General features: G+C 52.0%; 1 protein-coding gene across 4 annotated transcripts in view; it reads right to left on the reverse strand.

Moving 5' to 3' along the window:
* Nucleotides 1–26,432, reverse strand: part of LOC121348268 (exocyst complex component 6B) — a 228,738-nt gene that overhangs the window by 97,045 nt on the left and 105,261 nt on the right. For 3 of the 4 annotated variants that reach the window (XM_041427596.1, XM_041427594.1, XM_041427593.1), the window contains 10 exons: nucleotides 16,616–16,699; nucleotides 16,452–16,498; nucleotides 14,099–14,219; nucleotides 10,654–10,725; nucleotides 10,233–10,330; nucleotides 9,776–9,881; nucleotides 8,802–8,911; nucleotides 4,722–4,833; nucleotides 3,054–3,188; nucleotides 1,371–1,550 (listed from right to left, as the gene is read on the reverse strand). In XM_041427596.1, the coding sequence (XP_041283530.1) occupies nucleotides 1,371–1,550; nucleotides 3,054–3,188; nucleotides 4,722–4,833; nucleotides 8,802–8,911; nucleotides 9,776–9,881; nucleotides 10,233–10,330; nucleotides 10,654–10,725; nucleotides 14,099–14,219; nucleotides 16,452–16,498; nucleotides 16,616–16,699 (1,065 nt within the window). Of the gene's footprint in view, nucleotides 1–762; nucleotides 884–1,370; nucleotides 1,551–3,053; nucleotides 3,189–4,721; nucleotides 4,834–8,801; nucleotides 8,912–9,775; nucleotides 9,882–10,232; nucleotides 10,331–10,653; nucleotides 10,726–14,098; nucleotides 14,220–16,451; nucleotides 16,499–16,615; nucleotides 16,700–26,432 lie in introns of those variants that run through there. The other variant, XM_041427595.1, reaches the window with a different exon arrangement.

Genomic DNA, 26,432 nt, shown 5'->3' on the forward strand with positions numbered 1-26,432 from the left:
CCCCAAAAAACCCCGGGGGGCTCCCCCCCCCCCCCAGCTCATCTCTGCTGCTCCATGCTCTGCTGCAGAGACCAATCTCCCTGTCAAATTCCATTACTGGCTCCTGAGTATTCCCAGCGTGATGGGAGGAAGCCTCCAGGTGCCAAACCAACCCCCAGCTTCTTTTTTTAAGGAGAAATCCAGCCGTTTCCAGCATCTCCTGGCTTTGGAAGGCACCTGCCACAGGACACCTGCTTGGGGGACATTTGGGACAAACCTGGCCGGGGAGATGGATCCAAGTCCTCCCCACCTCCCTGCTCAACACTTCATTTATCAGTTTATTCACCAGTTTGTCCCACTGATAACAGAGCTGAGGAAGCCACTTCTCCTGCACACAGGTGCAGAGCAGAGGGGAAGCCACTTCCAGTCCCCTTTCGGGGGCTTTTCCCCTACAGAAAATCAGCCAGAGCTCCCCCTGCTCCCAGATCTTCCTGCTGGGATGGGGATGCCCAAGGACAAGAGGCAGCACAGTTTGGGGGTGTGACACCTCCAAAACAGCTCTGGAGGGTGGGACCTGCTTCCAGAGGAGAATCCCAGGGCACGAACAGAATGAAGGAAGCTGCCACTGGGGAATATTAAATCTTCCCTTCCTGTTTATTCCCAGCTCGTGAAAGCAGCAAATAAATCCCAGTTTCGTAAAGAAAGAAAGATCTGAAATTGCTTTTAGAACAACCACAGACTTCAGGGGGATTTGCTGTTTCAAAATACCTGCTGATCCTGCCGAGAGCGTATCCGCACGGCTCAAAACAAATCCCATTTAGAGGAGGAAAAAAAGCTGCTGGAGCAAAAAAGGAATCTCCCTGGTGATTGGATTTTTCCTACCAATGAGACACCACTCAGCCAACTGCAAAAAGCAACATAAAGCACATTTCTGATGGCAACAGCAGCATAAACACAGGGACTTTAGACAGCAGAGAGAAGAAAGAAACATATGGTGCCTTGCAAGGGAGCAATATTGGGATGGGAGGCATCAGGGACTTGACAAACACTTGGAAATGCAGCTGTAGTTTGAGTAACGCACCCATAGGCTGGATTTTCTGGGAAAAAAAAAAATCCTGGATGGGCATTAAGTCGAAGTTAAAATATCTGAAATACAGGTGGGGAATAAACTACGATCCTGCTGGTACACGGCGGGCTGGGATAGAGCCACAATCCCCCAAAACTAAACTTGCAAATAACTGGGAGACTCCCGAAGCCCAGCTTGCGGTGACACGTGGAACACCTTCCTTTAAAATCAGGATTTTTCCCACATCCCCCACGGCAGCAGGCCCTGTTTCCACCACAGCCCAGCAGGCGTGGGCTCCCGGGAGCAGGAGGGAGGGCGGGCTCACCGGGAGGTGGGTGAACACGGCGAAGGTGCTGCGCAGGAAGCCGATCAGATCCACCAGGTAGTCGCTGGCCCGGCTGCCCGGCTCCAGGGCCGTCCAGTCGTAGTCGGCCAGCTGCAGGAACTGGTCGATCTTCTGGTTGAGGTTGGTGTAGATCTCCTCCTCGGCGGCGTGACGGGCGTCCTGGGAATGGGACAGGATTGTGGGATGGGGGTGAAATCTGACAGGGGATGGGGGCTCCAAACCAGCAAAATCCTGCGTGGGATGGGGGCTCTAAACCATCAATGTCCTACATGGGATGGGGGCTCCAAACCAGCAAAATCCTACACAGAATAAGGGCATTAAACCACCAAAATCCGACACGGGATGGGGGCTTCAAACCAGCAAAATCCTACGTGGGATGGGGGCTCCAAACCAGCAAAATCCTGCATGGGATGGGGGCTCCACACCACGTGAATCCTACGTGGGATGGGGGTTCCAAGCCAGCAAAATCCTGCGTGGGATGGGGACTCCAAACCAGCAAAATCCTGCATGGGATGGGGGCTTCAAACCATCAATATCCTACATGGGATGGGGGCTCCACACCACCAAAATCCTACATGGGATGGGGGCTCCACACCACCAAAATCCTACCTGGGATGGGGGCTCCACACCACTGGGACCCCACAGGGGACAGGGGCTCCACACCACCCTCTAACAGGGTGGGAGCTCCACCCAACCTTTCGACTGGGATTTGGCACAATCCCAAAGCTCAGGGCAGCAACCACGGGGCTGCTGCAGCCTCAGGCTGGTGGGACAGGGACCACCAGGCCGTGGTGGGCAGGACCAAGCTGGATTCTTGTGACCTGAGGACAAATCCAGAGGAGATGGAGGAGAGACTGGCTCCAGTGGTGGGATCCTGGTGCTGGTAAGACCAAGGTGGTGTTCAGCCCCTGGATGGGCAGTTCCAGAGCTGGTGATCCCTGTGGGTCCTCAGAATATCCCGTGATTCTGAGCTGGGAGAGGAACATCCCCTATGGAAACCCCACCAAACCCAGGGCAGGGCTGGGCTTCAGGAGCCTCCCTGCCAGAACAAGGGCAGGGCACTCAGCTTTAGGCCAAACACATGGATAAAGCCAGGATGGAATTCCCTGGGGACACGAGACTGAGTCACCCCAAGGCAAAGCCTCACCAAACCCATCCCTGCTGTTCCCACCTCTGGATCTCCACGGGACACCCCACACTTGACCCAACTGGATCCCATATAAAGCACCTGGGTGAGCGCTCCTGGAGTGGGATTTAAAGGCTGGAAAATGTGGGAGTTTCTGTCAGCCCTGATTTTTAGGGGATAATCCTAAAAGGAGTGGAAAGATGGAGAAATATAAATTCTGAAAATCTTCTTCCTGGGTGGAAGAGGAACCTGGTGCCTATGACACAGCACTCCAACAGCAAAGTGAGGATTTATTTAAATAAGAAATACCAAGCTTTTGTTTAAGATCTCCTTAATCCTTTAGCTAATTAAGGCTGTAAATTAAGGACACAACCTGCCATGATCTCAACGGGAGCAATTCTCCGAAGGACAAACCCAAAGCGATGGCGCAACCTCCCCAAAACAGGCTGGAATCATCCTTGGGCTCAGCCCAGCTGAGGCCTCCTGAGCAGATCCCTCGCAGCCCCCAGCCAGGGCCGGGACCCTGCCCTGCTCACCTTGAAGGTGGTGGTCCCGTAGAGCTTGGTGGTGTGCACGGTCTCGGGCAGCACGTTGGTGATGTTGGTGATGAACTCCTCCAGGAACTTGCAGGATTTCTCCAGGTGGGTGGTGTTGATGATGATCTGCACCAGCTGGGGAGGCACAGAAGGGTTTCAGCCCCGCTGCCAGGGCCCTGCCAGGGGAGGGGATGCCAACTCCAGGCAATCCTGGCGTGAAAAGCTGACGCCGTGCAAACACCCCGAGCTTTGCTCCTCCTTTAACAACACCTAAATCCACCATAATTTTGGGGGGGGGGAAGCATTTCCCATGACAGCCACTAATACCACGGGAGGCGACTTTTTCTTTTTAAGGACTTTCCTACATTGAGCTGTCACTCAGGGCTCCCCAAAAAAAAACTGCCAGGACACATCAGGAGGCTCCTGGCTGCCACTGAACCCGAAAAATACCCCGAACTTGAGTGACACCGAGCAGCATCACACGGGCCCTGAACAAAGGAACCACGAGGTTTGGCTCTGGCAGGTGTGGGGTGAGCAGCTCTCTGCCAGCCCCTGGGGCAGCAGAACGCCCTGGCTTGGTGTCATTTCATTGCTGGAAATGTCATTTCATTGCTGGAGCGTGGTGGGGCTGTCTGCAGCCACCTCCCATGCAGGAAGGGTTTGGAAACGCTCCCAGACCTGAAGGAGAGTGGATTCATCAGCAATTTCAAAGGTGCAGGCACAGAAATTGTGAAGTGACACCACAAGGATCCCAGCACTGGTGCTGGTGACACCTTGGGAGGTTCAGCCTGGACATGGGGAAGGAGAAGAGACACTGGAAAGGTGCAGAAGTGGAACTGGGTGTCCAGAGAAGCTATGGGATGTCTGGGAGAAATGAGAAGTTGGGAAGGGAAAGCCTTGGTTGACACGAAGCAAGGCAGCAATAATTAAGTAAATAATTAGTAACTCCTTGTTTAAATCCCAGAGGTCCCACCTGTCCAGGGGACCTGCAGATTGACATGGATTAAAATCATCAGAAACCTGATTTTGTACAAAAACAAGAATGGACCACGGAAAGAAAATCCCAAATTAGGGTTTGTGCTGCAGCAATGTGCTGAATTCACTCAAACATCACCTGAAAATGAGGAATGCTCTCCCATTCCCTCACATTTCCCTCTTGGATCCTCTCTGGTCCTCCCTGAAGTCCTCTGACTTTAACTCATATTTCTAACGCTGCCCAAAATGAAGAGGGCAAAATTCACAACCAATAGCGAAGAAATCTTTTCGCTTTCCCACAAGCTGCAGTTCCTCGCTTTGCACAACAACTCTGAGCAGTTTTCCAGGCAAATATTTAATGGAATGCTCCAAGCCAGCACCTCTAAAGGTGCCTGAAGGAGCTCCAAGGGACCTCCTGCCACCCTGCCCCGGAATCAGACAATCCAGGAATGGTTTGGGTGGGAAGAGACCTCACAGATGATCTAATTCCGACCCCAACACCTCCCACTATCCCAGGTGGATCCAAGCCCCAGTGTCCACCCTGGCCTGGGACATTTCCAGGGATCCAGGGGCAGCCACAGCTGCTCTGGGAATTGCAGCCCAGCCCCTGCCCACCCTCCCAGGCAGGAATTCCTTCCCAATTTCCCATCCATCCCTGCCCTCTGGCCATTCCCAAGGGAATCCCAATCCCACCTCTGTCAGTCCAACGTTTTTCCTCTTGATGACGTTCTGTAAACAGTTGCTCAGGGTCCGGGTCAGCAGCAGATTTGTGGATTTTCTGATCATGTCATCGACTTCCGTGGAGCTGCCAAGTAAAATTTAAAGAGGCATTTGCAAGATGCTCCATGGAAAGAAAATCCCTGGGAATTCTCCTCATCCTCCTTCCCGACTCTCCCCTGCCTCAGCCCTGAGTAGCCCTCACAGGAGCTGATGTTTGAAATGCATCAAAATACAACAATTTAGGCTTTTTTATCCATGTTTCAGGAGGATTGACACCTGCAGATCCCACATTCCTCAGCTTCCCATCCAAGAGGGGCTGGTCCAGCCCAAGGAAGAGTCACCCATGGGATCAGCACCACCCTACCCCAGCACTGGGGGTTGGACGTTCAGTACAAGGGAAGAGATCTCCAGTGGTGAAACCCCAAATCAAATCCCCCAAAATTCCCCTCTCAGCACCTTCCAGGCTTTTAGACAAAATTACAGAACCATGGAATGGTCAAGGTAAGAAGGGACCTTAAAAGGAACCTGGAAAAATTGCAAAAGTGAGTGAAGTCACAGGAAATGGGTTCAGAAGGACACATTTCCAATGATCCCTGGATTTCCATACAGAGACTCCTCAGCACAGCACAGCTCCCCTCTCCCAGAATCCCAGAATGGTTTGGGTGGGAAGGGACCTGAAATCCCATCCTATTCCATGGGCAGGGACACCTCCCACTGTCCCAGCTGGATCCAACCTGGCCTTGGGCACTGCCAGGATGCAGGGGCAGCCACAGCTGCTCTGGGAATTCCAGCCCAGCCCCTGCCCACCCTCCCAGCCAGGAATTCCTTGCCAAGATCCCAGCCCAATCTCCCCTTTGCCAGTGGCAGCCATTCCCTGTGTCCTGTCCCTGCAGGCCTTGTCCCCAGTCCCTCTGCAGCTCTCCTGGAGCCCCTCCAGGGACTCTGAGCATTCCCTGGATTTTTCCCTTCTCCAGGGGAACATTCCCAGCTCTCCCAGCCTGGCTCCAGCCCTGGAACACCAGGCTGGAAACTCCTGCAGCCCATCCCTGTCCTTTCCCAGGTGTCTGGGGCAGCAACCCCGCTGGAATTTGGGGATTCAGCCTCTCCGAGGTGCTCACGGTGCCACCTCTCCTTTCTCCAGGAGGTTTTGCAAACCCCCCCTGCCAGAGGCTCCTTGGATCTGTGCTTGGCTCTGGATTAGCCCTGACAGCAGTGGGAATTGTCTCCTGCAGGAGGGGCAGGAGAGGGAATTCCCCAGGGGAAGGCTGGGAAGTAACTCTGATCCTCCCGGTAAATGGAGCCCCTGACCTTTGGCTCCTTCTCCTGCTCCACCTGACAGAGGGGCCACGTCACAAAGCTGGGATTGACGTGGGAAACAAAAGCCAACCTTGAAGTTATCCCAGGAGAAAGGTGGGGGATGCTGCAAGTGGGGGGCGGGAATGGGCTGGATGGGATCTTGGGAAGGAATTCCAGGCGGTGAGGTCCTGGAGTGGAATTCCCAGATTTGCTGTGGCTGCCCCTGGATCCCTGGCAGTGTCCATGGCCAGGCTGGACACTGGGGCTTGGAGCACCCTGGGACAGTGGGAGGTGTCCCTGCACTTTGTATCCCAAGTTCTTCCAGGATTGGGGCTTTGTTTGCAAAAATCCAACCCAAAGCCAAGCCTTGCTGGATTAGAGCTGATCACCCTTCCAGCCACTGTTTTCCAGAGATACTCCCTACTTTCCAATGGGAAATTCCACTGGAAAAAGCAAGGGGGTACTTTTAAAGACAACCTGACGAACTCAACTTGTAAAAAGGCGAAAGTGCTGAGGAGATAAAGGAAACTTTCCTGCTCTAATCCAATTAATAGCGCCAATAATAAAAATTCCAAACCCTACAAACCCACCCGGAGCTCCAAACTTTCCTCAAGTGAGACAACTCCCACATCAAGGAGAACCCTCCCATCCAACAAACACAAGGAGCTGCTTCAACAAAAATAATTAGTGGAGGGGGGGAGAAAAAAATAAAATAAAATGGGAGCTCCCCTTTCCGCCACGGGCTGTGCTGTGCAGGAAAAGGCTTGAAGGGAACTGTCTGGGATAATGACAGCTCCTGTCCCGGATCCCGTGGCAGCTGTGGTGACCTCCAGGCCCCTGTGAGTGACGGGCTGACCCCCAGCACTCCGGGGTGCTCCGTAAATGACAAGGCCAGGGAAAAAAAGAAAGGGAAGAGAAAAGGGAACTCGCTGCCGGCTTTGTAGCCAAGCTTCCTAATAAAACCTAATTCAAGCTGTCAGGGTGAAATGAAGAAAGTGTCAACAGGGGTTTGCAGAGAAATATTCCAAATGTTTGGCTCCGAGAGCTGCAGCGGGGCTCCCCTCCCCCCGCTGCTCCAATGTGGAAAATCCAATGTGGAAAGGAATTTTAATAACGGGTGCAGAGGGAGCCCCGGGAGGGACCCACGGGGACACCTCTGCTCCCTGGGCTGCCAGAGCCACTCATCCCGGCCACGGGAATGGGCTCTGGAAAGGGACAGGGGCCACGGGGACCCCGGGGTGAAGGGCCCTGGGAGGCAGGAGCAGAGAGGAGAAGCTGCCTCAAGGATGGGGTGGAACACGGGGGAGAAACTCCTGAGCTCCCAAAGCAACCCACAGGGAAAGGGACTCTCCAAATCAGCATTCCTGGCTCCAAGGAGAGCAGGAAAATCCTGGAGAGCCCGGGGCAGGCAGCAGAATGGGCACTGAGTTCCCAGAGCTGCCCCAGCTCCACAGCAGCCACGGGATGGGAGGGAAGGGACCTTAAATCCCATTTGGATCCAACTCCAGGGACACCTCCCACTGTCCCAGGTGGATCCAAGCCCCAGTGTTCAGCCTGGCCTTGGGCACTGCCAGGGATCCAGGGGCAGCCACAGCTGCTCTGGCAATTCCAGCCCAGCCCCTGCCCACCCTCCCAGCCAGGAATTCCTTGCCAAGATCCCAGCCCAATCTCCCCTTTGCCAGTGGGAGCCATTCCCTGTGTGCTGTCCCTGCAGGCCTTGTCCCCAGTCCCTCTGCAGCTCTCCTGGAGCCCCTCCAGGCCCTGCCAGGGGCTCTGAGCTCTGCCTGGAGCCTTCCCTTCTCCAGGGAACATTCCCAGCTCTCCAGCCTGGCTCCAGAGCAGAGGGGCTCCAGCCCTGCAGCAGCTCCAGTGTCAGGTCATGGCCAGGACATGAAGCTCCCAAAGAGGTGGGACTGTCCCCACCCCAACCCAGCCTCGTGTTTGCCCAGGGAAGGGAAGGAGGATGAATCCCTCCAGCCAGACTCTCGTCCTGCATTTCCAAGCCTCTCCCGAGCTGCGAACGCTGCTGATGCAAAGGCAAAGCCCCAGCTGGCAGCTCCTGGCAGACCCCGCTGGTTTTCAGTCTCACACACGTACACACGGGTGAAACGAGCATCAAAGCACCCCGGGATGGAGCAGGGAGGGTAAACACATGGAATATTTTGCAGGCTTTAAAAAAAAAAAAAAAAAAAAATCACATTATTTGTATATAAACTCCCCGAAGAAACAAGAACAACAAAAGCACGAAACCAGCAGCTGAAACTCGTTCCTGACCAAAAATCCAACCCTCGGAGCCTTCCTGACAACACTTTCATGGAACCACGGGATTCCCATTCCCTGGGGAGGAGTCAGGGGGGTCAGAGGTGCTCCAGCAGCAGGCCCTGGTGACGAGTGGCCCCCACAGCCTCTCTGCAGACACCTGCGTTCAATTATCGATTAAAAGAACGAGGCAGAAACACCTTGGAGGAAACAGCCCACACTGGGATTGTCCTGGGAGTGTGGAATTCCCTGGGAGTGTCCAAGGCCAGGCTGGAGGAGGCTTGGAGCACTGTGGAAGGTGTCCCTGTGATGGGTTTGGAGATGATCCCCGAAGTTCCTCCCAACCCAAACCATCCTGGGATCCCCCGCTACAGGAGAAGACGTGTCCAGCCAAAATCCCACTGCTCCAGAGCCACTTCCAGCCTGGACAGGCTCCATCCAAAGGGGGACAGAGAGGATCCACATTTTAATTGAGCTGTCTCAGGGCACGTTTCCCACCTGAGGTGCAGGTCCTCGGAGAACTTGAGGCAGGCGTAGATGAACTCCTTGATCTGGCTGTAAACCTTGGGCACGAACTCCGAGAAGGGGAACTTCTTTGGGAAGGGTTGCTGGAAAACAGGGGGACAGCTCCACAGGGAGAACAGGGACAGCAGGCCAAGCAATTCTGGGATTTATCAACACTTGAGCCAAGGGGGAGAGCAGATAATCACAAACGGCACCTGGAGCAGGAGGGCTTTGGGGCCATTCCCTCATTCCCTCTCCCAGCTCCCTTCCCTCCCTCCTTGGGAGCACCTGGAATTCCTCCCCCACCATTCACGAGGTGTTTTCCTGCTCATCTCCCCCAGGTGCTGCCCGGTGACCCCAAAACCCAGGAGAAAACAGATTTTTGAACACCAAATTTTCCCAGTTTTTACCCCCAGCACTCAGAGCTGGGAGCAGCTGAACCCCGGGATTGAATTTTGGGTCAGGACACAGAAATCTGAACCCTAAACTGGGATCACCAGGGTTGGATTTGCTGCCTGCCAGGTGTGGAGCACAGGGCCAGGCAGGATTTAGGATTTGGGGGACATCTGGACACACTTTGGTTTTCCAAGCACGCACTCGTGCAAAGGCCAAGAGCCACCATTTTATTGAGCTATTTTTCTCTAAATATCAGACTAAAACCAATAAAGGCCAATCCCAGGGTCCAAAAAGTGGGAATAAAATGCCAGTGGAAGAGGATTTTTCTACCTGTGTGACAGAACACTCTGAGAGGAACACAAATCCCACTTCCCTCATCCACACCAGGAGAAATGCATCCCATGGGAGGAATATTTGTTCTTTCCATTGCTTTACTTTCTCTTTTATTGTTAATAATTTGGATTGGGGGGCTGGTTTAGGGGTTTTTTGGATCCTCTCAGTGCCCACGAAGGGTGTGAGGTTCTCCTGCCCCAGCAGCCAGGCCAGGCCATGCTCTCCATTCCAAGATTTACCTTTTCAAGTTCAGCATCCTGGAATGGGAACTGTCCAACGATTTTCCTATAAACTTCTTCATTTGACACCGGGATGGGGCTGTAGTTATCCGAGTCAAGGATATTTCTGGGAAAACAAAAGAACAGTTAGGGAGACAACTGTGAGGGGGAAGTTTTCCTGCTGGGCCAGGAGATTCCCAGGGGCTGGTGCCAGGCTAAGGTGTGATCCCAAATTCCTGCAGCAGCAGCCAGGGATATCCCAAAGCAGCCACGGCTCAGTGATGGAGCGAGGGCACAGACCATGGAATGGTTTGGGTGGGAAGGGACTTAAATCCCATCCCATTCCACCCCATTCCATGGGTAGGAACACCTCCCACTGTTCCAGGTGGATCCACACCCATTCCACGATTTCACAATTAATCCCTCAGAAACTTCCACACAGGGCCCAGAACCCCTCAGCTCTTTCTGAGCCTCTCACCTGAAGACCCCTGCCCATTTCTTCAGCAGGGTCTCGCTGTACTGGTCCTGGATCTCCAGCAGCATGTCGAAGAGCTGGTTCACGGGGAAGCCGTAGCCCTGCAGAGCAGCAGGAAGGGAGTGAAGCCACCACCAGGCAGCTGGGCATCGCTGTCTGTATTTAACAGGGGCAATTCCTCCTCTGGCACCCCCCTGGTGCAGCTGGGGGGGCTCAGGGGGTGACTGACCAAGGGAGAACACCCAGAGCTGTCCCAGGCCCAAGGCTGGCTGAGGCGGCCACGCCTGCTCCTTGCACAGACCAAACCAGGCTGTCCCTCAGGTGACCCACGCCCAGAATTGCCAAAAAAAAGAGCTCGGCCAGCCCAGCTGAGGCACGGAAGCGCTGCTGGAGAGCCGGGAGCAGCAGGAGGGGCCCCGCGTACCTGGAGCGTGTCGGCGAAGAGCACAATGAGGTTCTTCAGGTCCAACACCAGGCTGGGGTCGGAGCAGTAGGACTGGAGAGGAGGGCACAGAGGAAAACGCGTCTGTGACTGCGTGGCACAGCCCAAAGCCTGCCCCGAGCCCCTCTGTGCCACCAGGGCGCTGACGAGGACCGGCCAGGCCCAGGAGCAGCAGCTTCACCCCCAGCCCATGAGGGCAGGGGTGGCTCTGCTCTCAGGGCTGCCCCAGAGACACCTGAGGTGTGTCTAAAGCTGCCCAGGAGCCTCCAGAGACACCTGAGGTGTGTCTAAAGCTGCCCAGGAGCCTCCAGAGACACCTGAGGTGTGTCTAAAGCTGCCCAGGAGCCTCCAGGCACCGAGGGGAGATGGCTCCCGCGGCGTTGTCACCGTGGGACGGGGTGACATTTAATATTTCCCTCTCGTTTCGTTCGCCTCTCATTTAATATTTACCGTGTTGTGTCTGACGGTAATGAAGCGTCTCAGCCAGGCATCCACGGCCTGGGCTGAGGGAAAACACGCTGGATTCCAGCTCCAGCACGGGGATTTATCCTGCTCCAAACCCCCCAGACACAGCTCAGTGTCCCCAGAGCCACCCCAGTCCCTCCCAAGGCTTCCCAAGAGCAGCCCAAAAAATAAATAAATAAATAAATGAAAATCCCTCCCTGCGCTGAAAAATGTGAAGTTTGAGACAGAGGCTGCCCAAATATAGAATCAGCGATCCCAGGCTGGAAAGGGAGCAGGATTTAAGGCTCGCTGGAAACTCCAGGAGGAACGGCTCCATTAATCAGCAGGAAGGACTGGGAGACACACGTTTTCCATCTCCCTGTCCAAAAAGGAGAGTCAGGAAGAAAGATAATGCCCTGAAGCATCACAAGTGATTAAAGATGTCCCTGTCTGCGGCGAGGAGGAAAATCCAGGGATAAATTTGTCTGCCTTGGAAGGACTGAAATAGCCTCAGCAAGGCGAGACCCTGCCTCAGATCCCAGTTTGGGATGCAGGGCGCTGGTTGAACTGGGAGCTCTCAGGGCAAATGGTGGTGGTGGCCACAAGGCTGGGAAACCACGGAATGTTTTGTGCTTGCCGAAAAAGCCTCCCCTGGCAGCCACTCCGCGCGTTCCTCCTGGCACCGCTTGAAACGACCTGCGTGGCAACAAAGCTGGGAACAGCAAAAAAACCCCCGTGGCTGGGCCTGGCTCAGCCTCCTGCTTCCAGCTCGGAGAAAATCCCACTTGGAACAAAAACAAACACAGGTTTGCAGCCCGGGGAGGGGCTGGTGTTTATCCCCCCTGGGAGCACAGGAGCTCGGGGGGAAGGAGGAGACTCTGCAGTCAGCTGGATGGGGATGGAGAACACCAGGAATCTTCTGGGGTCCTCATCCCTGAGAGATCCAGGTTCATCAGAGAGATCCCTGTCCATCTCTTCCCATGTTTTCCCTGGCTCTCTCCTGGGGTTCAGTCTCTCTGGATTTGGTTTCTCTGCCCATTTTCCAGCCCATTTTAGCCCATTCCTCAGCACATTCACAGCCACAAAATTTAAGGGATCAAGATGATCTCTAAGATCCCTTCCAACCCAAACCACTCTGGGATTGTCTGATCCTGTGTTCCCAAAAGATGCATTTCTCCCCCAGTTTCTTGGGAAAAATCAACTTTGCAGTCAGCTGGATGGGGATGGAGAACACCAGGAATCTTCTGGGGACCCTCATCCCTGAGAGATCCAGGGAAGAGCCATGGAATGGTGTGGGGTGGACAGGACCTTCAATCCCATCTGGTTCCACCTCCTTCCACGGCCCCAGGATGCTCCAAAACTGGTGTTTGTGTCCTTCTCTTCCCATGTTTTCACCCAAGGTGCTCCTGGCTCTCTCCTGGGGTTCTGTCCCTCTGGATTTGGTTTCTCTGCCCATTTTCCAGCTCATTTCTCAGCCCATTCACAGCCACAAAATTTAAGGGATCAAGATGATCTCTAAGATCTGGGTTCTGTCCCTCTGGATTTGGTTTTTCAGCCTGTTTCCAGCCCATTTTCCAGCCCATTTTTCAGCAGTGAAATTTAAGGGATCAAGATGACCTCTAAGATCCCTTCCAACCCAAACCACTCTGGGATTGTCTGATCCTGTGTTCCCAAAAGATGCATTTCTCCCCCAGTTTCTTGGGAAAAATCAACTTTGCAGTCAGCTGGATGGGGATGGAGAACACCAGGAATCTTCTGGGGTCCTCATCCCTGAGAGATCCAGGGAAGAGCCATGGAATGGTGTGGGGTGGACAGGACCTTCAATCCCATCTGGTTCCACCTCCTTCCACGGCCCCAGGATGCTCCAAAACTGGTGTTTGTGTCCTTCTCTTCCCATGTTTTCACCCAAGGTGCTCCTGGCTCTCTCCTGGGGTTCTGTCCCTCTGGATTTGGTTTCTCTGCCCATTTTCCAGCTCATTTCTCAGCCCATTCACAGCCACAAAATTTAAGGGATCAAGATGATCTCTAAGATCTGGGTTCTGTCCCTCTGGATTTGGTTTTTCAGCCTGTTTCCAGCCCATTTTCCAGCCCATTTCTCAGCCCATTTTTCAGCAGTGAAATTTAAGGGATCAAGATGATCTCTAAGATCCCTTCCAACCCAAACCCCTCTGGGATTGTCTGATCCTGTGTTCCCAAAAGATGCATTTCTCCCCCAGTTTTCTGGGAAAAATCAACTTTGCAGTCAGCTGGATGGGGATGGAGAACACCAGGAATCTTCTGGGGACCCTCATCCCTGAGAGATCCAGGGAAGAGCCATGGAATGGTGTGGGGTGGACAGGACCTTCAATCCCATCTGGTTCCACCTCCTTCCACGGCCCCAGGATGCTCCAAAACTGGTGTTTGTGTCCTTCTCTTCCCATGTTTTCACCCAAGGTGCTCCTGGCTCTCTCCTGGGGTTCAGCCTCTCTGGATTTGGTTTTCCAGCCCATTTTTAGCCATTTTCCAGCTCGTTTTTAGCCCATTTCCAGCCCATTTTTCAGCCATGAAATTTAGGGGATCAAGATGATTTCTAAGGTCCCCTGCAACCCAAACCACCCTGGGATTCTCTGATTCTGTATCAGACAAGGTCGTGCTTCCTTGTGCCAAAAAGATTCTTTATCCCCCCAGTTTTTTGGGACAAATCAACTCCCTCTCCCGGTGCTCCTCAAAAACTCTGAACGAAATCACTACAAAAACATAAAACCAGTGTTTTACTCCCCAAAATATCGAGCTTGGCAGGGAAATTCAGCCAACCAAGAGGCTGAAAAACCCGGAGAAAGAGAATTATCGGCGTGTCTGTGTCGCTCCTTGAAACACTCATTGGAAAAGAGGGAAAACAAAGAACTTTGATGGGGGGGGGCAAAAAAAAAAAAAAAAAAAGGCAGAATTGCAGCATGTCAAGGAGAGTCAAGCAACAGCTGAGCTCTGCCGGGCTTTTACTCACGGAGTGGGTCCTGAGGGCCGCGATGGTTTTGGACAGGGCCATCTCCCACAGCTCATCAATATAGGCACGGTTGACCAGGCCCTGCGTGGTGTGCAGGATGTGATCCTCCACCACAAAAAACCTGAAATGCAGAAAACGCCACCGAAAATGCACATCTGAGGGGAGGAAGGACGTCCCCGGGCGGGGCCGGGGCTTCTGGATGCTCTGGATTTGGGGGGGTTCTGTCAAATCCAGGCAGCTCCAAGCACTTTATTCCCTCGATTTTAATTTTTAATTTAACTTTATTCCCTCCACTGGGGTGGAGGAGGGAGGTAAAGCCCTCCCCGTGCCGCTCTGTGTGTGCACAAGGGCAGAATTCCCCCTCCGCGAGCTCTCCACCTCGTTATTCCCACAAGAACCGCGGATTGAACTCTGCTCCAGCCAGCAGGAATCCCGTCACAATGGGGGGAATGCTCTGAGTACAGGGAAAACGGCTTTATCTGCAGGGAAAAATGCTTTAAGTACAGGGAAAACGGCTTTATCTGGAGGGAAAAATGTTTTATCTGCAGGGAAAACTGCCTTTTCTGTAGGGAAAAATGCTTTATCTGTAGGGAAAAATGCTTTAAGTACAGGGAAAAATGCTTTAAGTACAGGGAAAACTGCTTTATCTGGAGGGAAAAATGTTTTATCTGCAGGGAAAACTGCTTTATCTGCAGGGAAAAATGCTTTAAGCACAGGGAAAATATTGGAACTGCAGGGAAAACTGCTTTATTTGCAGAGAAAAACACTTTATCCACAGGGAAAACTTTATTTGCAGGTGAAACTGCTTTATCTGCAGGGAAAAAATGCTTTATCTGTAGGGAAAAATGTTTTATCTGTAGGGAAAACTGCTTTAAGTACAGGGGAAAATATTGGAACTGCAGGGAAAAATGCATTAGCTGCAGGGAAAACTGCTTTATTTGCAGAGAAAAACACTTCATCTGCAAGGGAAAATGCTTTAAGTACAGGGGAAAATATTGGAACTGCAGGGAAAAATGCTTTATCTGCAAAAAAAACCACTTTATCTGCAGGGGAAAATGCTTTAAGTACAGGGAAAACTGCTTTATCTGTAGGGAAAAATGCTTTAAGTACAGGGGAAAATATTGGAACTGCAGGGAAAAATGCTTTATCTGCAAAAAAAACCACTTTATCTGCAGGGGAAAATGCTTTAAGTACAGGGAAAACTGCTTTATATGTAGGGAAAAATGCTTTAAGTACAGGGAAAATATTGGAACTTCAGGGAAAACTGCTTTATCTGCAAGGAAAAATGCTTTAAGTACCAGGAAAACTGTTGGAACTGCAGGGAAAATCCTCTCTCCCACCCAGAACCACCACGTGCTCCCAAATTTCCCGACAATCAATTTGCTCCAGTCTCCAGTTATCGTGACTCTGCTGCTCCATAAAAAGGTGTTTTCCAGGGAATGAGGGTGAGAGTGGGCATTTTAAACACGAATTTCCAGGTGTTTTTTCCCAAGGAAATCCAGCCCAGGAGCAGGGAGCTGCACCAGGGGAGCAGCACACGTGGGATTTGTGGTGGTCTTAATTAGGTATTGCAATTATTCTCCTTATGAGCTGAAGAAGGAACAAATCCTGCCCAATTTTTATGGACTAGCAGCTTTTGGAATTCTCCTCTCGGAGCTCAGTTTGGGAAGGTTTTTGTTCAGATTTGAGTGTGACAAAAAAGCAGCTCTGGGGAATGGAGAATCACCTCCTTCAGCAGGAAAATAATTAAAGAATAATTATTCAATATTCCAGAACCATTAAGGCAGAGGGCCCATTCATGTCACTAGCAGGGCAAGAAAATGAACATAACCCACAGGGATCATTTACCCTCAAATTCCCAGAAATTCCCAGAATTTCCCAGAAATTCATTAAAAAATTCCTAGAAAATCCTAGAAAATCCCAGAAATTCATAACAAATTCCTAGAAATTCCTAGAAAATCCCAGAAATTCATAAAAATTCCTAGAAATTCCTAGAAAATCCCAGAAATTCATAAAAAATTCCTAGAAATTCCTAGAAAATCCCAGAAATTCATAAAAAATTCCTAGAAATTCCTAGAAAAATCCCAGAATTTCCCAGAAATCCCCAGACTGCTCCAAGAGCTGGCAGGTCCCTCCCCGCTCCCCTCAGTGACACAGCAAAGCAGATAAAATTCCCTTTGCAACACTTCAAAAGCACAAACCACCTCTTATTTTTTTTTTTTTTTTGTCTTGTTTTGGCCTCGAGGACCACCAAAAATACCAACATTCCCTCCTCTCCTGGTTTTTTTTTTGGGCTCCTCGGCAGCCCAGGACGCTCATTTTTAGCAGGGCCGGGTATAAAAGGAACACCTACCCTACAATTTGATTGAAATACTTCCTGTAGCCGTCTAAAGTTTCGTGCTGCAACAGAGAGAGAGGGAGCAGAGGTTAAAACCCAGGTGGCCGAGGGCAAGGGGGGATTTTAGGGATGAGCCAGGGGCAGCAGGAGCTGGGGATGAGGTCCCAGGACAAACTGACCATGTTGGAGGGAGGCTGCAGCACCAGCCGCGCTTGTTTTCTCCTCTGCTTCCTGTAGTAGCTCTCAAAGGTCTCCCGGGCTCCCTGGAAAACAGGAAAGGGTCATTGCAGCCCTCAGGATGTGCAGGAAGAGGGCACTTGGAATGGAAATCGTGGAATCGCTGAGGTTGGAAAAGCCCTCTGAGATCTGGGAGTGCAACCATGGCCAGCACTGCCAGGGCCACCAGTGCCCCTGTCCCCAAGGGCCACAGGGATGGGCACTCCAAACCTCCCTGGGCAATCCCAATTCCTGACCCCGCTTTCCACTGGGAAATTCCTGCTGATGCCCACCCTGAGGCTCCCCTGAGGCCGTTCCCTCTGCTCCTGTCCCTGTTCCCTGGAGCACAGCCCGACCCCCCGGCTGTCCCCTCCTGGCAGGAGCTGTGCAGAGCCACAAGGGCCCCCTGAGCCTCCTGTGCTCCAGGCTGAGCCCCTTCCCAGCTCCTCAGCAATTCTCCAGCCCCTTCCCAGCTCCTCAGGAATTCTCCAGCCCCTTCCCAGCTCCTCAGGAATTCTCCAGCCCCTTCCCAGCTCCTCAGGAATTCTCCAGCCCCTTCCCAGCTCCTCAGGAATTCTCCAGCCCCTTCCCAGCTCCTCAGGAATTCTCCAGCCCCTTCCCAGCTCCTCAGGAATTCTCCAGCCCCTTCCCAGCTCCTCAGGAATTCTCCAGCCCCTTCCCAGCTCCTCAGGAATTCTCCAGCCCCTTCCCAGCTCCTCAGCAATTCTCCAGCCCCTTTCCAGCTCCCTCAGGAATTCTCCAGCCCTTCCCCAGCACTGGAGGAGCCCCGTCAGTGCCACCACAGGGGACAAGGGCACTGTCCTGCCCCTCTGTCACCCCAGAGCTGCCACATTCAATGTCCAACCTTGTGTTCCTCCAGCACAAATGCGGGACTTTCCTCCAAAATTCCACTGAAGTACCAGAGGCTAAAGAGTTGATCTGAAAACACCGAGTCCAACCCCGACTGCTCAGGTACAGGAACATTCCATGCCCAGTTCCTGGGATACACAGGGATGTGTCCAGCCGCTTTCTGGACCACAATTTGGGCAAATATTGGATTTATTGCCCCATGAAACAACCAGTGGTGGTGTCAGCAAAGAGAATGAGGGGCCAAAGACACAAAGAGGGGGAAGAAGAGGCCAGCTTGGACAGAGCTTGGAGCACCCTGGGATAGCTGAAGATTCCCTACCCATGGATGGGCTTTGAAGGTCCCTCCAACCATGCCCTCCTGGGATTCTGTGAATTCCAGAATGTGTTTGGGGTACAGAAATCCAGAATCTGTTTGGGGTACAGCATTCCAGAAGGTGTTTGGGGTACAGAATCCCAGAAGGTGTTTGGGGTACAGCATTCCAGAAGGTGTTTGGGGTACAGCATTCCAGAAGGTGTTTGGGGTGCAGAATTCCAGAAGGTGTTTGGGGTCCAGCATTTCATGAGACCACTCCATACCATGGGGAGAATTAAACTCTGCAGCTCATTTTCCCAACTTGCTGTGGCTCTGAGTGTCCAGAGGATTTCCATCCCCACAGCGACCCCTTCCCGTGGCCATACCCCTGGGCTAGGCTCTGAAGGGCCCCTCTGGGGTGATTTGTGCTCCAAATTAGGTGCTCCACCTCAGCATCCCCATCCTGGAGCTCCTCAGGATCCGAGGATGTGCTCCCCCCGGGCCACCCAGCCTGGATGTTTCATCCCTGCCCATCCTCCTCCTCCTCCACACCCGCCCTGTTTTCTGTCTGAAATTGGATCACAAACATCTCAGGGAAGGGACAACGTCTTGCTTTGAACTGTTGAGAGCCCAGGGAGAGAGAGAAAAAAAAATAAAATAAAATAAAACCAACCCAACTCCACCTCATTTAGAATTCACAAAACAAACAACATGCAACAACAAATATCACGTGAGCGAGGCACCAGCTGTCAACCTGCTCCTCTCCAGAAAATAAATTAATTAAAAGCAAAACCTGATGGTAATTTAATGATTCTCCAGCTGTTGTGGCATTATACAACCAGGCTGCCTCGGGATGCCCTCAGCCACCGAGGGCTTGTGAGGAGCCATAGCCTGACTTGCTCCTTGTTTTCTCCAAGTGCAGCTCCAGGCTCCGGCAGGAATCAGCCCAGGGATGAGCCCAGAGCTCTCCCACCTAATTCTACCCTTCCCAAAGGTGCCAAAATCCATCAAAAAACCTTTATAGGTGCTAAAATCCATTAAAAAAAACCTTCTTAGGTGCTCAAATTCATCCCCAAAACCTTCTCAGATCCTAAATTCCAGCTGCAAGACCTCCTTACATGCAAAAATCCATCCCCAAAACCTTCTAAGGGCCTAAAATCCATCCCCAAAACCTTCTTAGGTGCAAAAATCCATCCCCAAAACCTCCTTAGGTGAAAAAAATCCATCTCGAAACCTTCTCAGGTCTTAAAATCCATCCCCAAAACCTTAGGTGAAAAAATCCACCTAAAAAACCTTCTCAGGTCTTAAAATCCATCCCCGAAAACTTCTTAGGTGCAAAAATCTATGTAAAAACCTTTCTCAGGTGCTAAAAACATCTAAAACATCTTTTTAGGTTTAACTCAAATCCATCTTCAAGACCTTCTTGGGTCTTAAAATTCATCCCCCAAAAACCTACTAAGGTCCTAAAATCCATTTTAAAAAACCTTTTCAGGTGCTCCAATCCATCCCGAAGACCTGCTTGCCGCTGTGCAGGTGGACTGCAAAGGGATGTGGAGATTTTAAACATGGATTTTGTCCTCGAATTCTGCTTTTTGTCCTGGCTGAGGTCCCAATCCATGCTGGCCACATCCAGCCACCCTGGCAAATCTGGATCACAAATCCCAGCTTTTCCCCTGCAATCAGGTTCAGGACCAACCTGAATCTACGAGAAATTTGGTATTTTAAGAAAGATTTTAGAACCAGAAACTGTGAACCAACATTTCCCTGTCAGGTGTTCCCAACACTCCCAAAAGCTGTTTCCCACAGGAAAGGGAAGGATCCCGAGGCAGAAATCAGGGATCCACAGGTGAGACCCAAAAAGATGAGGATTATTACAATTTTATCAACCCAAGGGGTAAAATTAGGTGGTGCCTGAATTTAAAAAGTGATAAATTCCATGCAGGGAGCAGCCACCTCCCTTTGAGCCCCTCTCCATGGCTTGAAGTTTGGTGATTCTCAGGATCCTGGTGTTGCCCTTGTCCTCTCCACCACAGGAAAACCGTGGAAAATGGGATTCTCCCACTCCCACCCCACCACTGAGGGACCAAGGCAAAGGGATTTATTAAATTCTGCTGGGCCTTGGCTCTCCAAACCTCCACAAGCAGCACAACTTCTCCTGATCATCTCCATCCTGATCAACCCAGACACTCCAACCTTGGAGTGTCAGTGATGCCACTCATTAAGCTGGAGGAAATTACCTAAATAATTGAATTTTGGAGCCAATTTAAAACTGAAGGTGTTTTTTCAACCATTTCTTTAAGAAATGAACATGTGGCACCATCAAAGGCAGGAGCACAGCGAGGCTGAGCCACCACCAACAGCAGGACCATGGTTGGACACTCACACCAAACTTCTCATTTATGGTGCACCATCCCCTGGAAATTAATGAGTAATTAATTCATCACTGGGCTCACAGAAGCTGCCGTTTCCTCAGTATTTTGTGATGGCCTCAAGGACTTGTTGGACTCTCCAAGAGCTGCTCACCAGGAGCAGGAGGCCTCAGAGCAGTTTTAAGAGCAGATTTTGGAGGTTTCTGCTGAGACTGCACCAAATCCAGGCAGATCTGGGATCATTCCCTCATCCCCCAGCTCCAGGATCCTGGATCCTCACCCACAATTTCCTTCAGGAAGGAAAGGACAAGGAGCCATCCCACACCCAGCTGCAGTTCCAGTGTCCCACCATGGCCGTGTCCAGCCCAATTCCACAGAATTCCAGATTGGTTTGGGTGGGAAAGGACCTGAAAGATCTCCTCATTCCACCCCATGCATGGGCAGGGACACCTCCCACTGTCCCAGGTGGATCCCAGCCCCAATGTCCAACCTGGCCTTGGGCACTGCCAGGGATGCAGGGGCAGCCACAGCTGCTCTGGGAATTCCAGCCCAGCCCCTGCCCACCCTCCCAGGCAGGAATTCCTTGCCAAGATCCCAGCCCAATCTCCCCTTTGCCAGTGGGAGCCATTCCCTGTGTGCTGTCCCTGCAGGCCTTGTCCCCAGTCCCTCTGCAGCTCTCCTGGAGCCCCTCCAGGGACTCTGAGCATTCCCTGGATTTTTCCCTTCTCCAGGGAAACATTCCCAGCTCTGCCAGCCCGGCTGAGCAGCTCCGGGGCCTCCTCTGGGCTCTCTCCAGCAGCTCCCCACCATTCCCACAGGGATTTTTCCCCACCAGCTCCTCGGGAGCACCACAGGATGGGGGAGCTCCCCAGGTCCTGGGGGTCAAGGGAAGCACAGGAACCAAAATTCCCAAGCCCACTCCTCAGCTCCTTCCCCACAAACCCCAGGCCGGGTCTCCATCCCGGTGTTAGCCATGGCTCCGAGGAGGGCGAAGCACCTGGAGCAGCTCCACCACAACCTCTGGAAGTTTAAATTCCTTTGGAATCTCTTCCAGAGGAACAGATTTCCAGGCAGGAGAAGCAGAAGTGAGCGGAGCTGGGCTGGAGGTGCCACAGGAAGGCTCCACAACAACCTGACTCTCATCCTTGGCTGGATCCTCCTCAGCCTCACAAGGTTTTGGGTGTCACCTCCTCCTTCCAGCCCAACAAAGGGAACTGCATCAGAAGGGAAGGAACAGAAAAGGCCTTTGAAACCATTCCCAAAAAGAAAATCAGAGAATCCTATTCACATTTTAACAGTTTCCCCAAAATTTATGGCCCAGGGACCTGCCGGCGTGACCAAACCCATCCCCTCACGGCGCTGCTCCCCGGGTTCTCTTTCCTGAGCCATTTTTGGCTGCCCCAGGAACCAGGGACTCTCTCACAAGAGGTTCCTCCAACAAAAACTTCATCCTCCCCACAACCCCTCTCGTGACCCTGCTCCCATTTTTCATCCTCCCAGTTCCATCTCTTTCTCCTAAGTGCATTCCTCCCTCGTCTCCCCAGATATTCCCACTGCTGCCATATTACATTCTCCTCAAAATGGAAAATATTTCTTCCTCTCGTGGCAGTTTGAGCTCAGACCACCCAGTTTCCCACAGCTGATCTGTTTAGGACTATTCATCTTCTCAGGTCTCCAGATAATCCATTACTCCTCTGAATTCCATGCCTGAATGCTGTTTTTCTCTCAATTAAAAAAACCCAAAAAAGCAAAAAACCAAACGAACACATCAACCAGACCAAGAATATTCCAGAGCCAACCAAAAGATCTTGAGTTTTCTGGGCTACCCAGCTAAAACTCCATGTGGGATTTGTGTTTTAGGGCTGCTCCTCTCTCACAGTTTGAGGGAGAGAACAGGAGGAAACGGCATGTTGGGAAAGTTAAGGTTGAATATTTGGGAAAATTCCTTCATGGAAGGGGTGGTCAAGTATTGCCAGTGCCCAGGGAGGTCTGGAGTCCCCATCCCTGTGGATGTGGCACTTGGGGACACGGTCAGTGGTGGCCTTGGAACAGCTGGAGTCAATCCTGGAGGGCTTTTCCAACCTCAGCGATTCCATGGAACCCAGCACTGGTGCTGGGCAGAGCAGCTGCTCCTTTTCCATCCAGCTTTAATTCCAGTTTCACCCAGCTCCCAACCCCTCCGAGGGAGCAGAGGAATCCAAAGGATTCCTGGCTCCCAAAGGACCCATTCCTTGTAATCACCAGTCCAGGAAAAACCCTCAATAACGCCTCATATTTGTAAAATTACCGGGCAGAACTCTCCTGCTCAAATTAGCCCCGGAGTTCACAGAGTTGGCAGGGAGAGGGGGATAATTACGAGCGGGGATGAACACCACAGAAGGGAAAACAGAGGATAATCACAAGAAAGCAAAAACAGCAGCTGAACAAACCCAAAAATGTTTCGGGATTCGGGAGCAGCGCAGAGCTGAGAGCCAAGAGAGCTGGGATTACACCAGGAGGAAAAATGTGCTCCTGGTTTTATCCTCCAGGAATAATTGAAATGCCCAGGGAAATGGGACTTTGGGAATTCGGGTGGCAATGGTTTGGAGCACGATTTCTCCTCAGGCTGCAGCAAAAATGCACCTTGTGCACTTCACATGTTTCCTACCTGGATAACACAGGGTATCCATAACCCAACATTCCCGTGGGATATTATTGCCTGAGCAATCCCAAACCCTTCCCATTTGGAACATCATTAATCATTCCCTAAAAATCAGTGAATCCTCTGAGCTCTTCCATTAAAATCCCATCATCACAAGGACAGCAAGGAAGGGGATGTGATGCAAGACCTGCTGAGAAGATTCCTCCTGGGAAAACCCAGGTTGTGCCAGTTTGTTGTGGATCTATTGACACCAGGGAAATCAACCCACAGAATCCATGGACACAGCCCAAACTCACCAGAACAGCCCAATTTTACATCCACTGGGGGAGGTTTTTGTACCCCTCAGCCACAGAGCAGCTCAGTCTCATCCCTGCAGCTCTGGTTTAAATGATCAGGGATGAGCCCAGCTTTAATTCCGTGCTTGGAGAATCCAGAACCCAGCACCCACCTGGATTTATCAACACCACTAAAATCATGGAATGGTTTGGGTTGGAAGGAGATTAAATCCCACACCTGCCATGGCAGGGACACCTCCCACTGTCCCAGGCTGCTCCAACTCCTGTCCAGCCCGGCCTGGGACAACCAGCAAAGCTTTCCACGGGGTCCACGACAAGTGGGATTGGGAATAACAGGAATTCTGGGACCTGCTCCCTCCACATCCTCACCAAAGACCTGCAGGAGCCCTGGATAACGTCTCTGCACTTTGCAGATGTCCCCAGATTTGGTGAAAACTGACAGACTCAAGGCAGAGCCAACACCTGGAGAGGTCTGGGCAGGCTGTCACCAACATGGTGACGTCCAAAAGGACAAATTCCAAACATCCCTCACGGAAAGGGAGAAACCCTGAATCCCTCACAAACTGGGGACCACTGGTTTGGGAGTTCCTCTGCGGATAAAGATGGGAATTTTGGGTAGGCAGGAAGTTTTTCCACAAGGGGAACAATAAAAATCCCTGAGATTGGTTGGAGCAGGGTGCTGATAACACCACGGTGCGGGTTTTCATCCCTGGATGATTCCCTCCAGAGCTGGATCCTTGTGAGTCCCTTCCAACTCAGAATATCTCGTGATTCCACGAAGCAGCAGAAATAATTTCACAAAGCTGGATCCCAATCTCCCATCCTTGGAACCCTTCCAGACCTGGCAGGACAAATCCCTGAGAAACCTGGTCTGATCTCCGGGCAGGAGGTTGGATTGGAGCCCTCCTTGGTCCCTTCCCACCCAGGTGGCCCCATCCTGGGAGATGGTGGCCCCATCCCTCCACACCAGGCTGCACAGAGCTCTGGAGCCTCTGAGGATCCTCCACAGCACCCATCTCCCATCCCAGGCTCCAAGTGCCCTGACCACCAACCCTCTCCCAACTTCTGGGAGATCTGGGGCAAAAAATCCCATTTCTGGGGGGTTTTAGTCACGGTTTAGGCAATTCCAGTCTCCTTCCAACATAAATCAGGATTTCCTTCCCCTCACACCGTGAGCAGAGCCCTGGGCTGTGTCACCCTCACCTGCCCGAGACAGCCCCAGCTCAGGGCTCCATTTTAATCTGCCTGCAAGTGCCAAACACCACATTCATGCTAAAAACCCACTCAGTCCAACCTGGATCCCATCCCTGCTCCCTCCTCACAACCCTGGAATTCCATGGAAATACCCCAAACCCAACCCAAATTGCTCAACAGCTCAGCGCAGCAGCTTGGACGGGACACATCTAACCAAAAGCAGCACAGAAGCTTTAAAACCTCACAAATCACCGTTCTTTTCACCCCAAAATCAGCTGAAACAAGCAGGATTTTTTTTTTTTTTTTTAGGGTCCAGCACTTCACCAAACACCAGGAGCTTCCCACCAGTGAGGAAAGAGCTGCCAAGAAAAAGCAGCTCAGAAAATCACCCTGACATGCCCCGGAGATGTGTGCAGATAAGAGAAGCCAGGTAGCCGCTAATGAGGCACAAAGAGTCCGACTCCCGAGCAGATGCTCCGCTTGGAAAACGTAAATATTCCCAACAAAATCTTACTGAGAGCATGGACGCGCTCGCAGGTGCTCGGCAGGGAAAGCTGGGATCAAAAAGGAGGCTCCTGTTTGTTGACTGTAAACACCCCCTCGATACCGAAAACACGGAGATGAAGTGGAGCAGGAATTGCGTGGGGGGAAGAGAGAGTGGCTGGAAGAGGCCTCTCCTGCCAGCCCGGCAGGATTTGGTCTCCTCCACCCAGCCCTGACCTCGACCTGTGTCCTGGAAAAGGCAGCAGCCACCCACCCGCTCCTTCTTTAGGCAGTAAATCCCAAGTTTCAAGGGGAATTTTGTATTTTGGATACTTCAGGGCTTGGCTCCCTCCTGTCATGCACTCAAAAATAAATATTTTGGGACCTGGTGAAGAGGAAGGAGGCCAAGAGGCACAAGCAAAGGTGATCCCAAAGGAAAGGAATCTCCAGAGGTCAGGAGATTCCCATCCCAGAAGTGTCCAAGGGCAGGTTGGGCAGGGCTTGGAGCAGCCTGGGACAGTGGAAGTGGCATTAGATGGGATTTAAGGTCCCTTTTAAGCCAAATCATTCCATGATTCCATGAAATGACCAAGAACCAGGCAGGGCCTCAGAAATCCCACCTGGAAGAGTCCATGGAAGATCCAGCTCTCCCTTCCCTCTCTCCCATCCTTGGCCTGGCTAAGTTCGTTTAAAACCAACTTTGAAAGCAACAAAAATTTACAAAGAAAAAGCAAGAAGGGGGGAAAAAAAGTTTAAAAATCTGAGTCCAACAGATTCAAGGATCTCTCCAGAGCCACTGAGTCCGAGCTCCTGGCCAGGCCTGCTCGGGACAACAGGGAACACGTGGACAAGGAACACCGGGAAAACAGGGAGCACACGGACATCAATATGTCAGGGAAATGGTTTCAAACCCTGTTCTCTCTGGGGGAAATGGTTTCAAACCCCATTTTCTCTAGGGGGAATTGTTTCAAACCCCCTTCTCTCCTTCAAACCCCATTCTCTCCAGGAGGAATTGCCCCATTCCCTCCTGGGGAAATTGTTTCAAACCCCAGGGGGAATTGTTTCAAACCCCATTTTCTCCTGGGGGAATTGTTCCAAACCCCGTTCTCTCCTTCAAACCCCATTCTCTCCAGGAGGAATTGCCCCATTTTCTCCAGGGGGAATTGTTTGAAACCCCAGGGGGAATTGTTTCAAACCCCATTTTCTCCAGGGGGAATTGTCTCAAACCCCGTTCTCTCCTTCAAACCCCATTTTCTCCAGGGGGAATTTCTTCACGTCCCATTCTCTCTGGGGGAAGATGCTGGAGGCTTTGCCTCAGCCCTGCTGCAAAAGCCACTGCTGGTCCCAGGCTCCTGGCCCAGCTTCTCCTGCTCCCCCACCAGCCATGGAAGAGTTAACCACGAGGGAAAAAGGTGAGATTCCCCCTTTTCCCCCTTCCTCTCCGCTCCTTCCTCCCAGCAAAGCAGGCCATTACCCCCATTGTTCCCAGCCCTGGATATGGGAAGCAATATCCATTTTCCATTTAGACCAGGGCAAAGCCTTTAATTTCAGCCTGCTGCCTGCAGCTGGAGTTCCCTTTTAACTCCTGGGCCGCGGGAGTGAAGACAGTTTTATATGGGGGAAAACGCTGCAAAG

The sequence above is a fragment of the Onychostruthus taczanowskii genome, unplaced genomic scaffold, assembly GCF_017590055.1.
Source record: "Onychostruthus taczanowskii isolate IOZ18803 unplaced genomic scaffold, ASM1759005v1 scaffold117, whole genome shotgun sequence".
NCBI lineage: Eukaryota > Metazoa > Chordata > Aves > Passeriformes > Passeridae > Onychostruthus > Onychostruthus taczanowskii.